A 16,116-nucleotide genomic window follows, 5' to 3' on the forward strand; every position below is an offset into this window, starting at 1 on the left:
TTATCAACATATCGTTTTTCTACTCTATAGGAATCAAAATGGATTGATGATGAAGAATTCCTTATTAAAATAGCTGCAATTGATAATGGTCTAGCATTTCCTTTTAAACATCCTGATGAATGGAGAGCATGTGAGTATTTAGAACCTTCTGTAGAGTCTATAATTACCTTTTTTCCAGAATGAGAAGGGAAAAAAATTTACAGATACCATAGCGGAGGAAAAAGTAGATGAAATATGATTATTCATTAAGGCTCAGTTTTAGGCATTAGGGATGCAAATGTATACTACAGGGTCTTGCTGTGAATTGTTTGCTTATTCTGGGATGACTGGTTTTGATTTTTAGGTTTTGTGTTATCCTTGGAAAATGAGTTTAGTAGTGTTCCAGTTTTTAAAAAATATATAACATTGAAATTATTTTAATATTTTGGTAGAACTATATTTTATGTTTTTGGTTGTATTCACTTATAAAACAATTTAGGCCTGCCCTCCACCTCAACTCATTTTTAGGGAGTAGTGCTTTAATTGCTTCCCAGTCTCTCTTGTGGTAAATGATTATGTTTTCTACATCTTCTCGAACCAGTTTTAGACACTTTTATTTTGCTTAAAATTTTCTATGATTTCTTGAGTTTTAAATTTATGAGTATAGATTTTATTAGAATTCTCTTATAATTAAAAAAATTCCCTCTGTGCGCATTGAGTATTTAGGGAGTTAAATGAAATGATGTCTGTAATTTGCCTTAAAATAGTTGTGGTGGTGTGGACCAGGAGGGATAAATAAAGCCAATTTTGCAAAAAAATTGGTAATAATTGAATTAACGTGGGAGTTTATTATAGTTGTTTTCTGATATTTGTATGTGTTTAAAATATATGGGCCAGGCATGGTGGCTCACACCTGTAATCCCAGCAGTTTGGGGGCTGAGGCTAGCAGATCGCTTGAGCTCAGGAGTCCAGGACCAGCCTGGGCAACATGGCGAAACCCCATCTCTACAAAAAATGCAAAAATGAGCCAGGTGTGGTGGCCCATGCCTGTAGTCCTAGCTACTTGGGAGGCTGAGGTGAGAGGATTACTTGAGCTTGGGAGGTGGAGGTTGCAGTGAGCCAAGATGGTACCACTGTACTCCAGCCTGGGTGACAGAGTGTAAGGCCCTGTCTCAAAAATAAAATAAAAAATATATAGTATGTTTAAAAAATTTGGCTGGGCACAGTGGCTCATGCCTGTAATCCCAGCACTTTGGGAGGCCGAGGTGGGTGGATTACCTGAGGTCAGGAGTTCGAGATCAGCCTGGGCAACATGGTGAAACCCCGTCTCTACTAAAAATACAAAATTAGCCAGGTGTGGTGACACATGCCTGTAATCCCAGCTACTCGGGAGGCTGAGGCAGGAGAATCAGTTGAACCTGGGAGGCGGAGGATGTGGTGAGCTGAGATTGCGCGATTGCACTCCAGCCTGGGCAACAAGAGTAAATCTCCGTCTCACCAAAAAAAAAAAAAAAAAAAAATTATTTGTGTCCATGATATGTCTCTTTTAAATTCCTTCAATTTATTAGTGAGCCTTTTACTCATTAGGCTTGCCAAAGATTTGTCTATTGTTAAGCACTGGCCCTTCTATTTATTTAATTATTTATGCTCTTTTTCCCCAGATAATTGCCTTCTTATTTTATAGATCAGGCTTTTAGTTTGTTTGCTTTTTCTTTTATAGATTTATGTTTTCCATCATTATTCTTTTCTCCTGTTATGTTCATGCTATATTGCTTTCCTATAAATGCATATTAGGCCTCATATTTTCCTCTGGGTATCATTTTGGCTAAATCATGGGTTGCACAGGTGGTACTCTATGGCTCTGCTTTACATACTCATATTTTCTGACTTTCTTTTTGACAGGAATAATTTAGAAGTATTTTGTTTGATCTTAAAATTTCTATGTCAGCTTATTTTAATTGTCCATTATTACTATTTCTAAGAAACTGTTCATTGTTATTTTCCAGCATTATTGCATTGTGATCTGTGAATATGGCCTGTGTAAATTCTGTTTTGCAATTTGTTCGTAATTTCTGTATGATCCCATATATGGCCTATTTAGAAGATAGTATTTGAAAAGAATGAGGACAGAATTCTGTCTGCTAACCTAAAGGTTGTTAGTCATATCATATCCTTTACTTATTTTCTGACTATTTAATCTGTTAATTTTAAGAGGAAATTAATGATCACTGTGATTGTGATTTTGTCAGTTTTTTCTTCAATTTCTATGCATTTTTTGCTTTGTATTTCACATGTGTAGAGGTCCAGTGGTTTATCTTCCTGGTGGCTTCTTTTTTTTTTAATCAGTGTGAAATATATCCCACTTTGTGTATACCTCAGTGGTTTTTGCTTTTCTTATTTGGTTTTCTGTAACATTGTTATACCTCCGTTCATTTTGTTAGCATATACCTGGTATTATTCTCTACATTTATGCATGTGTGAATGAATGATGAGGTCCCCCTCTGTCATCTAGGCTGGATTGCAGTAGCGTGCTCATAGCTCACTGCAGCCTCAAACTCCTGGCTCAAGCAATCCTCCTGCCTCAGCCTCTCGAGTAGCTGAGACTACAGGCACATGCCATCACACTCAGCTAATCTACTTTTATTTTTAACTTTTATCATGTTGTTTTAGATATATGACTTATGAAGAATACTTAGCTGTTTTTTTAACCCAGTCTGAGTCTTTTAATAGGTGCACTTTGTAGTTTAAGTCTCAATAAACTACTGATACGCTTAAGCTTTTCCTGCCATCTTATTTTTTTCCTATTAAGCGTGAATTGTAATTTGTCTTTTTTGCTTGTCCTGTCTTTTATTGAACTGATTTGAAATGTCTCGGTTCCATTTTATATTTTCTCCTAATGGTTTGGAACCTTTATGCAAATTGCATTTGTAAAGGGTTTAAAGGGTACATCTAGGAAATTTTACCAAACATGCAGTTGGGGATTAAAGGTTGGAGCTTGAAGAGGAATTGGTAGTGGAGATATAGTTTTTATTTCTTTTTCTTTCTTTTTTTTTGGTTTTCTGGGATATGAGAGAGAGGAAGTAGCTTTCAAACTGTCATCTTGTTGATGGAAGCCATGGTAGTGTTTGCTATTACCGAGGAAAATCAGAGAACAAACACTATTGCCTAGCACAATGCTAGGTACATAAGTATTCAGTGAATGTTTTATGAATGCTTAAATAGAGAAGAGAAAGGACTAAGTGTGGAATCAGGGGTAACAGTGACATTGAAAGAGGGGAGGAAAAACTAGCAAAAGAGAGAAGGAGTAGCTTACAAGACAGAAGACAAACTTAGAGTGGTATCTCCAACGCCACAGAGGAGAGAATTTCATAAAGGAGATGATAGAAAACAGTGCTACATGCTACAGAGAGATTAAGTAGCATGACAACTGCAAGTGAGCCTTTGGACAGACCCTTGGGTCTGATGACTGGTGGCCTTAGGAGAGAGTGTTTAGATGGTAGTACTAGAAGTTGAGTGTTGGGATGAAATATAGAGGCAGATGAAAAATAAAGGCCTTTCTTCTATGAAATTCTTCCGGGAAAACTAAAAAGAAAATTGGACATTATCTACAAGGAGATGTGAGCCAGGGGAAATGCTTTCTTTAGAATGAAAAGTGACCTTCCTACTGTGTGCAATGAGATAGATCAAGAAGTGAGAGCCAGGCTTTGAGGTGCGCTCCTGTACTCCTAGCTACTTGGGAGGCTGAGGCGAGAGAATTGCTTGAGCCCAGTAGATTGAGGCTGTAGCGAACTATGATTGTGCCACTGCACCCCAGCCTGGGTGACTGAGGAGGAATGACTCCAAAGGCAGATATCTTCTTCAGGGCTTTCAAAGTGGTAGGATCCACCAAAGCTGGAGATTCTCATTGGATATGCTCACAGTAGCTCTGTGGATGATCATGTCAAAAACCTTACACTCTTGCAGGAATCTGAATATGCACCCTCTCTAGAAGATTATACCTGTACAAATCTCTCTAGTCCTGGCGTAGTTTAGATTTAATGGTCTTCTTGAGGGAGAATTAGAGTTAGCTCAGAGTCATGGATCTTTTGTCTCTTAAAATGACTCACGCATTTACCTCCTAATGATTTCAAAGTTTAGAACATCTTCTGTGTACAAGTAAGTGGTCAATTTCTGATGATTTGTAGCTGTGGAGGCTAGGCAGACCTCAGCTGTGGTATTCAGTCTGTGCCCGGGTGCAGTGATATGCACCTGTAGTCCCAGCTACTTTTGAAGCTGAAGTGGGAGAATCCCTTGAGTCCAGAAGTTCGAGACTGCAGTGAGCTGTAATCATGCCACTGCACTCCAGCCTGGGTGACACAGTGAGACCCATTCTCTTAAAAATATATAATAATAAAAACAATCTGAGGCTGTGTACAAAGTATAGGTATTCATCAGTTTCTGAACTGAGGGACCAGATAGATTGATACCAGATAGATTGTATCTCAATCTCAATAGAGCTATTGAGATAGATTCATTATCCAAACTCTTGCTCTCTACTGTCTAAAACTCAGAGACATTACTAGTTTACTATCTGAATTGACTGTCCAAATCTGAGTAATTTGGATTGCAGTGGGTAGTTTTACTCTGATCAAGTTCTTATCCTGTCCTTTTTTGGGGAGAACCTAGGAGTTATAGGAAAGAACCGGGAAAAATGTGAGTCTAAATAAACCATTTCCTACCACTGATTAGAAGAATGCTTTTTTCTATTAGATCCATTTCACTGGGCTTGGCTTCCTCAAGCAAAAGTTCCTTTTTCTGAAGAAATAAGAAACTTGATTCTACCATATATTTCTGACATGAACTTTGTGCAAGATTTATGTGAAGATCTCTATGAACTTTTTAAGGTAAGTTAATGCTTAGTTTGATTATTGCAGAAAATGAAATCTTAAAATAGAAGAGACTGCTTAATAGAGCTGATTTGCAATTTGCTATTTCTTGTATTGCTGCTTGCCATAAAACCTGACAGGACAGAGAGGAATTAGCAGTTTTATTTACAGGAGCATAGATTCATAAAGCTATACTTACTATGAGCATTCTTTGAAGTGAGACTACATTAAAACTTAATTTGCTGTTTTCTTCAAAAGTTCAATTTTTACAAGAAGACTCTATAAATTAAAATACATATTTGGTGACCTGCTATAATTTGTTCTCTTAAAAAGCCTAAATTCGTTGGCTGGAAAGTCATACTAAATCCTTTCTGGAACAAGTTGGGGTACAAATAAATAAGTCTGTTCATGTCATTCTGGGATATACAAAAATACCTCAGGTAAAAATATTTTTGTTTTATTTTATCAATTAGGAAAGCTTTTTAATGGCCTTATTTGCTGAGTTGGAGAGTTTATCTGTTTTTAAATATTTATATCAAAGTCTTTATTTTGGGAATTGTTTTTTTCCTTTCTGTAATAGACTGACAAAGGATTTGACAAGGCCACTTTTGAAAATCAGATGTCTGTGATGAGGGGTCAGGTAAGTTACCTTTTTATTTGTTCATAAGGAAAAAAATCTCTTTGAAACAGTAGTCAGCTGTTTTCTCCACTGTGATCTGGAGATGGAATTTTTAATACTACCTCTTATGCTGAACCAAAATAGCCCAGATGATTACAAATGAAGTTGATTTGGCCGAGTGCGGTGGCTCACGCCTGTAATCCCAGCACTTTGGGAGGCCAAGGCAGGTGGATCACCTGAGGTCAGGAGTTCAAGACCAGCCTGGCCAACATGGTGAAACCCCATCTCTACTAAAAATACAAAAAAATTAGCTGGGTGTGGTGTCAGGCACCTGTAATCCCAGCTACTTGGGAGGCTGCAGCAGGAGAATCGCTTGAAGTCGGGAGGCGGGGATTGCAGTGAGCCGAGATCACGCCACTGCACTCCAGCCTGAGCAACAAGAGTGCAACTCCATCTCAAAAAAAAAAAAAAAAAAGAAATGAAGTTGATTCAAATAGTTTCTTCCCTCTATAAATTAGGTATTTTTGACCTTGTTATATACTGTTTATTTAGCTCAGTGTTTCCCCTGCTATGAGTTGTTTGTCCCCATTTCGATAGCTATTTTCTTTTTTTTTTCTTTTAAGACAGAGTCTCGCTCTGTCACCCAGGCTGGAGTGCAGTGGCGCAATCTCAGCTCACTGCAAGCTCCACCTCCCGGGTTCCCGCCATTCTCCTGCCTCAGATTCCAGAGTAGCTGGGACTACAGGCACCCGCCACCACGCATGGCTAATTTTTTATATTTTTAGTACAGACAGGGTTTCACCGTGTTAGCCAGGATGGTCTCGATCTCCTGACCTCATGATCCGTCCGCCTTGGCCTCCCAAAGTGCTGGGATTACAGGCGTGAGCCACCGCGCCCAGCCTTGATAGCTATTTTCTTGGGCATCACTACGTTTTTCCCCCTCAGATCCACTCACTTAGACATTTCAGTACCAAGTTCTGTTGCCAGTAGATTACTATTTTGTGTGTGTGTGTGTTTGTGTGTGTGTGTGTGTGTTTGTGGAATGTATTTTTTTGTTTTTTGTTTTTGTTTTTGTTTTTTTGCAGAATGTGTTTGGCTTTTGCTAGAGCAGTCACTGAATAACCATGTCACCAAGATTGAGTGTCGATTGTGACATGAAAAAAACTAATTGTAACTCAGTCCTCTCCGTGACGATTCTCCTGCCTCAGCCTCCCAAGTAGTTGGGATTACAGGCATGCACCACTATGCCTGGCTAATTTTTTTGTATCTTTAGTAGAGATGGGATTTCACCATGTTGGCCAGGCTGGTCTCGAACCCCTGACCTCATGATCCAGCTGCCTTGGCCTCCCAAAGTGCTGGGATTACAGGCGTGTGCCACCGTGCCCAGCCCCTCCTCACCTTTAGTTAAAGGTTAGAAGTACAAGGCATTAAGTCTGCTGATGCGGACCTGCAGGCTGGGCTCACTCTCAGATGACTTCTGCTTCTTGGACTCTATGAATGGTATTTCTATTCCAAAAGGAAAGCTTGAAACATAAATAAATTATATTGTAAACATTGTGTTTTAGTGTCTTATAAATTAACATTCTCTTCCTAAAATATACATTTAATTTAAGGTAGCTGTTTTCCACAATACCTGTAGCAAAGAAATGGGTCAAGTTTTTGCACTCATTATTATATTATACAGCTTTAACAAGTACATATAATTACACAGATAATCATTCATTCATTCACCAAATATTTATTGACAGAACTAGTGCTGGCAACTAGTCACTGGAGACAAAGCAGTAAGCAAAACCAAGCTTCTGCTGTCACGGAGTTTTGCTCTGCAGAGAAGGCCAGGGCTCGGTGAAAAGGGACAGGTGATTATTAGCTCATGCGTCTCTGCTCCGTCACATTTATGCAGGGCTTAATGTAGTCATGAGTTTTAAGTAGTTAAGTGAAGGCTCAAGAAATAGGATGGAGCCAGAGTATAGAGGGCCTTAAACACCAGAATGTAGATTCCACAAGGAAAGGATTGGAGCAGTTAGAAGTTAAGTATTAAAGAAGGGCTGTGATGAGACAGAAGTTTTCAAAAAGGAGATCTTATTCTGGGTTTCTTCTATGAACTCCTTGAAATTGTGTATAAAATGTTAATATGTGCATTGTGGGTGTGAGAGAAGATAGGATTTATATCTCAGCAAAAATATTTATGTCCCTCAAAAAGGTTAAGGACTACTGCAGAAGGCTGGGCTGGACAGTAGGGTACAGATTTGCTTAGTAGATGAGGAGACGACAGCCAAGAAGCCTCACTAAGAGGCTTTTTCTGGTAATTGAGGCATCAGTAAAAGGATTAGGTGATCAATGATTATAATCATGTTGCAGAGTTTTGCCATCCCGAAACTTATTTGAGCTAAATTTTTAGGCATAGATAAGTATGCCTTGATTTGGACCTTTTTGTTTGAAACAAATTGACTTGACATATCAATGTGCTTCATCTTCTGGAACTTTCTTATCCCTAAAGGTTTATTTTTATTTTAGGAATCTGATTTAAAATAAAGAAGTAAATAAAAGCTGTAAATAATTTTGTCAGCTTTAATTGTGGTTTAAAGTTAACACCTGAGGAATTTAAATTTTTAAAAAATGCCTGTCTGGGTGCAGTGGCTATTGCTTGTAATCCCAGCATTTTGAGAGGCAGATGAGGGCAGATTGCTTGAGCTCAGGAGTTCAAGATCAGCCTGGGCAAATGGCGAAACCCCATCTCTACAAAAAAATACAAAAATTAGCTGGGCGTGGTGGCATGTGTTTGTAGTTCCAGCTTCCAGGAGCCTGAGGCAGGAGGATCACTTGAGCCCCAGAGGTGGAGGAGATTGCAGTAAGCTGAGATTGCACCACTGCACTCCAGCCTGGGCAGCAAAGCAAGACCTTGTCTCAGAAAAAGCCTGTCTAAGAAGGTGTGGGAGTGTTCCAGTTCTGAGGCCTGTTACAAAGATGTGTCTGTGGCTGTCTCCTATTTTAGGTTTATTTACTCATATCCTATCTCATGCACAAAAGAAAAAGGCATTATAAAAATGAATGTAATAAAATATGAAGATGACAGGGTCAATAACTTAGGAGAGAAAGAAATAAAATGATGATACTTTGGTTATTACACATTGTCATTTGATTTTGTTTTGTTTTTTAATTTTAATTTGATTTTGAGCTTTCTGATAGCCAAAAAAGATAATATGTCCTGACCATGTACATGACAGTGTAGCTCTCTGGTTTTGGCTGTTTTTTACTTTTTTTAAAAAAGTTGGTCTAAGGCCAGGTGTGGTGGCTCATGGCTGTTGTCCAGCTACTTGGGAGGCTGAGGCAGGAGGATTGTTTAATCCCAAGAGTTCGAGGCTGTACTACACTGTGATGACACCTGTGCATAGCCACTGCACTGCAGCCTTGGCAACAGACCAAGACCTCATCTCTTAAGGAAAAAAAAAAAAAAAATCTAAAAAAATCAGGTATTGGGCCAGGTGTGTTGGCTCACACCTGTAATTCCAGTTTGGGAGGCCAAGGTGGGTGGATTGCTTGAGTCCAGGAGTTCAAGGTTGTAATGAGCTGTGATCCCACCGCTACACTCCAGCCTGGGCAACAGAGCAAGACCTTGTCTCATTAAAAAAAAATTAACCTATATTCCAAACAACAGAATAATTACTTCAGCGAATTCCTCGAGTCAAAATACTTGTGTTATTTCTGTCATTTATAAATATCATTTAAATCCCTCTCCCTTCCAGTTTTGCTTACTAACTTAATGGTTTGTGCTTTCTACAGCCAAGTCTTTTGCCCTAGTTTGTAGTAAGCCGTTAGTTTTACACATATAATCAGTGACATGCTCTAATTCTTCACGTAAAGATGTGGACTGAAACAATATGAAAGTTTTTTTTTTTTAATTCAGAGCTGGTAATAATGTTTATGAATGTTAAAGATAAACCATGTTTTGAATTTTATATTAAATAGCAATAGTTCATAATCAGGGTAGGTAAAATTCATCTTATATTCTAATTTGGAACACTGAAACTGAGAATATATTTACTTATAAGCAATGTGAAATATATTTTCCATGTGACCTGAAAAAATGCAGAAATAATAACTAAAACTTTTTCTGAAAACACAATGAACTTATATTCAGAGATTTATATACCAGAAACTCATTTAAAGATTCAATAATAATTGACATTAAAGAAAGTGAAACTAACCCTTTAGTACCTCCTGGTACTTGACCCCTTACTGGATACTTTAATGATGCTTATTATTGTTTATCTTCACAGCACCTCCACAGAGTAGTCTACATTTTAGGTGGAATGACTTTGGCTCAAAGGGCTTTAATAGCATGTATCTGTGAAATAAGGGGGCCTGCCAGCCTGGCCAGTCCGCAACATTTAGGCATTGCCTCTGCCCAGGGCCCTTATCATCTCTTCTCTGGATTTACTGGTGTACTAAGTTGACCTTACCTCTTCTCCCATTCCTCTTCCACATTGAAACAAGAACAATCGGCCGGGTGCGGTGGCTCAAGCCTGTAATCCCAGCACTTTGGGAGGCCGAGGCGGGTGGATCACGAGGTCAGGAGATCGAGACCATCCTGGCTAAACCCCGTCTCTACTAAAAATACAAAAAATTAGCTGGGCGTGCTGGCGGGTGCCTGTAGTCCCAGCTACTCGGGAGGCTGAGGCAGGAGAATGGCGTGAACCCGGGAGGAGGAGCTTGCAGTGAGCCGAGATCGTGCCACTGCCCTCCAGCCTGGGGGACAGAGTGAGACTCCATCTCAAAAAAATAACATAAAATAAAATAAAATAAAATAAGAACAATCTCTAAAAACAAATCTGAGCATGTGTTCTGTTATTTAAAACTCCTATAATTTGTCCATGTGTACAGGCTCAAGTCCAGGCTTTCAGCACAGTCGACAACACCCTTCACAGTCAGGCTCCAGACAGTGCATCTACCTTTATCTCTTGCCGTTTTGCCCCTCTCTCTGGGCTTGGCAAATCTGAACTGCTCTTCCTTCCCCTTTCCCAGTGGTGCCCTTGTGCATGTGATTCTCTCCCCTCGATGCCTTTCCCTCTTTATCTAGGAAACAGTTTTTCTTTCAACCTCCATGTCAATCTTCCTAAACTCCTGTTCTGATTTTTGCAGCACTCCCTGGGAATATGCTGGCGTCACATTTTACTCAGAAATTTGGTTTTTAAATCATCATATGGGGTACATTGCTATAGAGAGATAGCTTAAAATCTACAATAAAGTAGAATATATATGGTTTGATGTATATAGTGCAGTAATTCTCAGGCCCACTGAAATTTAAAGACCAGCGAACTAATCTAAAGGAAAGCAAAGTCGATACGTAGAAGCCCACAAGTTTATACCACCTGCCTGGACCACAGCTGTCACATCCCTGTCAAGCTGTCATTATGGCATGGGTGGAGAAGTCTAGTGTCTCCCCTGGCCTGCAGAATTTGCTCCATTCTATTTTTTTAAATAATCCACTCTGATTTAAACAGATAGTAATAGATTTGTTATTCTTTGAGAAATGAAAAAATAGGTGGTGAGGGAGGGGATTAGATTTGAAGTCAGGGCAGGGGTCCTTTCCATCACACTGTATTGCAATTACTTGTTCATGTGGCTGCATCTAGAATTTCAGTTCTTCAGGGGCTTACATGGCTTTTCCCTCATTTGGTCTCCTCTTCTCCCCAACACAGTGAGTGCTCAGTAAGTGTTTCCTTAGTAAATAAATGCAGGATTATCAAGTGTCTTCTGAATTCCCAGAGAAATATTAATAGGTTAATTTCAGGATTTAATAATTTATGCAATTTCTGTAACTATTTGAAAATTGATAATTTGTAGAGCAACTTTCATTTTACTATACTTTTTTTTTTTTTTTTTTTTTTGGAGACAGAGTCTCCCTCTGTCACCCAGGCTGGAATGCAGTGGTGCAATCTCAGCTCATTGCAACCTCTGCCACCTGGTTCAAGCGATCCTCGTGCCCCAGCCTCCCTGATAGCTGGGATTACAGGCATATGCCACCACACCTGGCTAATTTTTATTTTTTGTATTTTTGTGTAGAGATGGGGATTCATCATGTTGGTCAGGCTGGTCTCAAACTCCTGGCCTCAAGTGATCCACCTGCCTTGGCCTCCCAAAGTGCAGGGATTACACGCATGAGCCACCACACCTGGTCACCGTTTCTGTTTTCCATATTCTCTGCAAGAGTCACATATTGTTCTTAGAGTCAGGAAAATATTAGCTGTTACTTAAATTGGTATATTTAGACTAACATTTTTAGAATAGAATTTTTAAAACCCAAAGAGGAAACTAACCAAAACATTTCCTTCCTTAGCTGTGCTAGTGCACACTTTTATATTCATGGTAGGAACAATGCTTATAATAAACTCAAATTTCATAAATTCTTTTTTTCTTGTTATCCAAATGTAGTCAGTTTAGGAAATTTTAAGGGAAGGCTGGGTGTGGTGGCTCATGCCTATAATCCCAGCACTTTGGGAGGCTGAGACGGGTGGATCTCTCGAGCCTAGGAGTTCAAGACCAGTCTGGGCAACAAAGCGAAACCCTGTCTCTGCATAAAGTACAAAAACTAGCTGAGGTGGTGTGTGCCTGTAGTCCCAGCTACTCTGGAGTCTGGGGTGGGAGGATCGCTTGAGCCCAGGAGGCAGAGGCTGCAGTGAACTGTGACTGCACTCTGCACTCCAGCCTGGGTGACAGAGCAAGACCCTGTCTCAAAAACAAAACAAAACAAAAAAAAGAAAATTTTAAGGGAAGAACTTAAAAGTGATCCTAAAGCATAAATATAACCTATAACACTGTTACTAGTAAAGATCAATTTTCCTGATGTGTTAAATACTCCAAATATTCTACAAACTAAAACCATCTAGTTTGGCCAGCTGTGGTGGCTCACACCTGTAATCTCAGCACTTTAAGAGGCCAAGGCAGGAGGACTGCATGAGCCAGGAGTTCAAGATCAGCCCTGGCAACATAGCAAGACCCCATCTCTACAATTAGTCAATCAATCATTCAACCAACCATCTAGTTTATACTATTTAAAGTATTGTGAAGTTTATTTATTAGTATGGCTTTATGTGGAAACATTTATGCTTATCACTATTGACTAGTCTTTACAAGAATCAATGAAATGCATAGGATGTATATATTAGATATTTTCAAATACCTGAAGGAGAAATCTGTATTTCTAAAATATACAAGAAAGGACATTTTTCCTAATATGCAGGGAAAAAAGAAGATGAACTGCTGTAATTTTATTTGACCTGAACAGAGACCAGAATAAGCTATAATCTATGTATTGTGTTTCATAACCTTATTTGCATGCCCAAGTAGAAATTCCTAGAGTATCTTTGAACATGATATGTAATATATTTTACTTTCCCTAATTTTATTTTTCTTATTAAGAGTAAACTCTTAAATGTACCTTTATTTGAAATGACTACCTTCCCACATTCTCTAATCTATTTGCCCTGCTTCTTGCTTTCCCATTGCAATTTCACCTTCTAATACATGGCATAATTTACATATTCATGTTTATTGACTCTTCTCCCTGCTAAAGTGTAAGCTCTACGAAGGCAGCAATTTTGCTTGTTTTTTTTAACTATTGTATCCCTAGCACTTACAGCAGAACCTTGCACATAGTGGGCATGCAATAAATTTGTTGAATGAATGGATAAGGCAAGTATTTAGTTAAAACCAGACTGTTTAAACCAGTATTTGTTGAGGTTTTATGTTAAATTGAATATGTATGTAGACCTCTTCACTTACCGTTCTTTGATTCCATTGCTCATGGACTGGACATAGGCAGGATATTCTAGAATATTTTAAACTTACCATCTGGCAAAAGTTATTTAATGCTAATTGTGTGTGTGTGTGTGTGTGTGTAAACATGCATACATTCATGTAATACATATTTATAACAGATACTTATCATCATAGTCTCTGTTGCTCATAAATGGATGAAATAAAAATTATAATGAATAAATGGTTTAAAAAATGTCAGTGAAGTGAAACTTTTTATCTTTTTTAAATTGGTAAAAATCTCTCTTCTTCCCACAGATCTTAAACCTTACCCAGGCATTGAGAGACGGGAAGAGTCCTTTCCAGCTAGTACAGATGCCTTGTGTGATTGTGGAACGCAGTCAAGGTGGAAGTCAGGGTCGGATTGTCCACCTGAGCAATTCCTTTACCCAGACTGTCAATTGCAGGAAGCCATTTTTTTCCTCCTGGTAGTAAATGTGAGAGTAAGAGAAACAAACTGTTTAGAATTATCGTGTTTTTAAAACATCATAGTAATGTAAATCTGCTGTTAGGAGCTCCAGTTGCTAAAACCTCAATTTAAGTCTTTAAAAGGTTGTATTTTGAATGTAACCAAAAGTTTACAGTTTTTTGTCCAAATATTAAATTTCTATTTCAGGGAAGAAGTGCTATATCTCCTATATTGTATTTTTGTAGAAAATTTGTATTTTATGTTGTTGTTAGTTTAAAAGGTAATTTTACACATGCTGGAATGACTGTAATTACTCTAGAATTCCAAGTAGAATACAATAACTTTTAATATTGAGAAGAATGTTCATGCTAATTCTTCTTACATTACAAAAGGCCTTTGAGGATGCCTATGTCTGAAATTGCTCTTATGAACTTTAATAAAATAGTTAGCTAATAGAAAAACAGGTAAGAATAAAGCAATGTTGCCTTAGGTTCAAAAGCTGCTATTTTAGAATTTGAATAAGTACTCCTAAAGTGACCATTATTAGGGACCAGAAAATTATATCTTGGCTAAGTAATAGAGGACCATTTTGGTTTTTGTACTTGAGAATATTTTTGTTGAATTACTTTGTTGTAGTGAGGAAAAAAATCTAAAGAAATTTCCCCTTTTTTTAAAAAGTGGAAATACTCAATTGAGACTTGAGGGGAATAATAGAAAGTTAAGGTAGATCCCCAATATTTTGGAATACCAAAATTGCCTTTAAAATTCCCTTCTGTTTCTTACATGGGATCAAATACTTGAGATTAGTACTTCAGAGTACTGGCCTTGTTCAATTTAGTACTTCAATTAATATTAAACTTCACTAAAAAGTAAACCATACTCCAAATTGTATATTGGATTGCATTTTGGGGTCCTAGGTCATACGTTCTTCAAAATTATTATGATTGTACTATTGTACTTGAAATTACAGATGTTATTATAATTACAGTCAAATGTAGACTATCAGACCAAATTAAAGGGGAGCATGGCAGATAACCATGAAGTCATTTATGTTTGATTTTGAAATGTATTTTTGTACTTTATTTTGAATATCATCTGTATGTCTGACATTATTGGAATTTGTAACATTGTTAATGCACTAAGTGATTTAAATTGAATTGATGATGATGTGATTTTACAGAAGCGTTTAAGTTTCATTTTCTTGAGGCTTAAAACCAATATCACCACTCGGGCTTAACTGGGCAATTTGTGATCTAGGCCTTTTGTTTTCTAAGCTTACTGTCTTGTGTTTGTTTATTTGCTTTTAATGAAGTATTTTGTGTAGAAGGTTAAATTAGGATGCAAAACAGATCTGCCATTCCCTTTTCCCTTACATCTGCTTTGGTCTTCATGGACGAGATGAATGAGGATTCCGCTGCCCTGAGGGAGTTCATTGGAAACCTGCGTTCTCCTACCTCTTCCAACCCTCCATTAGCTCAATTTTGAGATAATGGAAAATTGACTGGAAATTCAAAACTCAAACTACTATCTTTAGATATAAACACCAGTAATTAAAATGTGCCTTTTGAAGATGTTTTCTAAGAGAAAGGAAATACGTTGCAGTGATGTGGGTACTGCTTTCATAAAACAGTTTTTTCAGTATTTTGAGAATTGCCATATTAATTTTTATAATGGAAAACTTAATAAATTGCTACTGTTTTATATCATAAAATTAAAATACTATGGAAATATTTGCAAAAGGTCTGGCCATACCAGAAAAGTAAAGTTGAGATAGTTAAGATATAACCACAAGTCAGAGTACATTGGTTGTATTTTGTAAACTTTCATGAACTGAATTCTTATTTAAATAGTATGGTCTTTTTCAATGAGTATATTTATAGTGTCAAATGTGGTAGACTAAAGGTAATAAAAATCATTGTCTTAAGATTATGTTCTTCTGTATGTATGTGTTTGGAATATTTAGAATGTTTGTGAACACATTTACTATAAATGATGCCAAACTACCATTTTCTTCATATATTAAAGGTATAGTTTAATTCTTTTTTTTTTTTTTTTTTTTTTTTTTTTGAGACAGAGTCGCACTGTGTTGCCCAGGCTGGAGTACGGTGGCGCGATCTCAGCTTACCACAACCTTTATCTCCCAGGTTCAAGCGATTCTCCTGCCTCAGCCTCCCGAGTAGCTGGGACTACAGGCGTGTGCCACCATGCCCGGCTAATTTTTGTATTTTTAGTAGAGATGGGATATCACTATGTTGGCCAGGATGGTCTCGAACTCCTGACCTCAAATGATCTGCCCTCCTCGGTCTCCCAAAGTGGTGGGGTTACAGGCGTGAGCCACTGCACCTAGCCTAATTCTTTATAATTCCAAAAGATACTTAACTGAAACCTTTACAATTAAAGACATTTTAATTGTACTTAATTAAATA

The 16,116-nt window shown here is 37.8% G+C and overlaps 1 protein-coding gene across 8 annotated transcripts in view; it reads left to right on the plus strand.

Annotated features, from left to right (window-relative positions):
* PI4K2B (phosphatidylinositol 4-kinase type 2 beta) overlaps nt 1–15,614 on the plus strand; it is a 105,183-nt gene extending 89,569 nt beyond the window's left edge. For all 8 annotated transcript variants that reach the window (XM_055245914.2, XM_063619769.1, XM_055245912.2 and 5 more), the window contains 4 exons: nt 31–130; nt 4,729–4,862; nt 5,425–5,484; nt 13,540–15,614. In XM_055245914.2, the coding sequence (XP_055101889.1) occupies nt 31–130; nt 4,729–4,862; nt 5,425–5,484; nt 13,540–13,713 (468 nt within the window). In that variant the 3' untranslated portion in view covers nt 13,714–15,614. The remainder of the gene's footprint in view (nt 1–30; nt 131–4,728; nt 4,863–5,424; nt 5,485–13,539) is intronic.
* The last annotated feature ends 502 nt before the right edge of the window (nt 15,615–16,116 follow it).

Source organism: Symphalangus syndactylus, chromosome 16, assembly GCF_028878055.3.
Source record: "Symphalangus syndactylus isolate Jambi chromosome 16, NHGRI_mSymSyn1-v2.1_pri, whole genome shotgun sequence".
Classification (NCBI taxonomy): Eukaryota; Metazoa; Chordata; class Mammalia; order Primates; family Hylobatidae; genus Symphalangus; species Symphalangus syndactylus.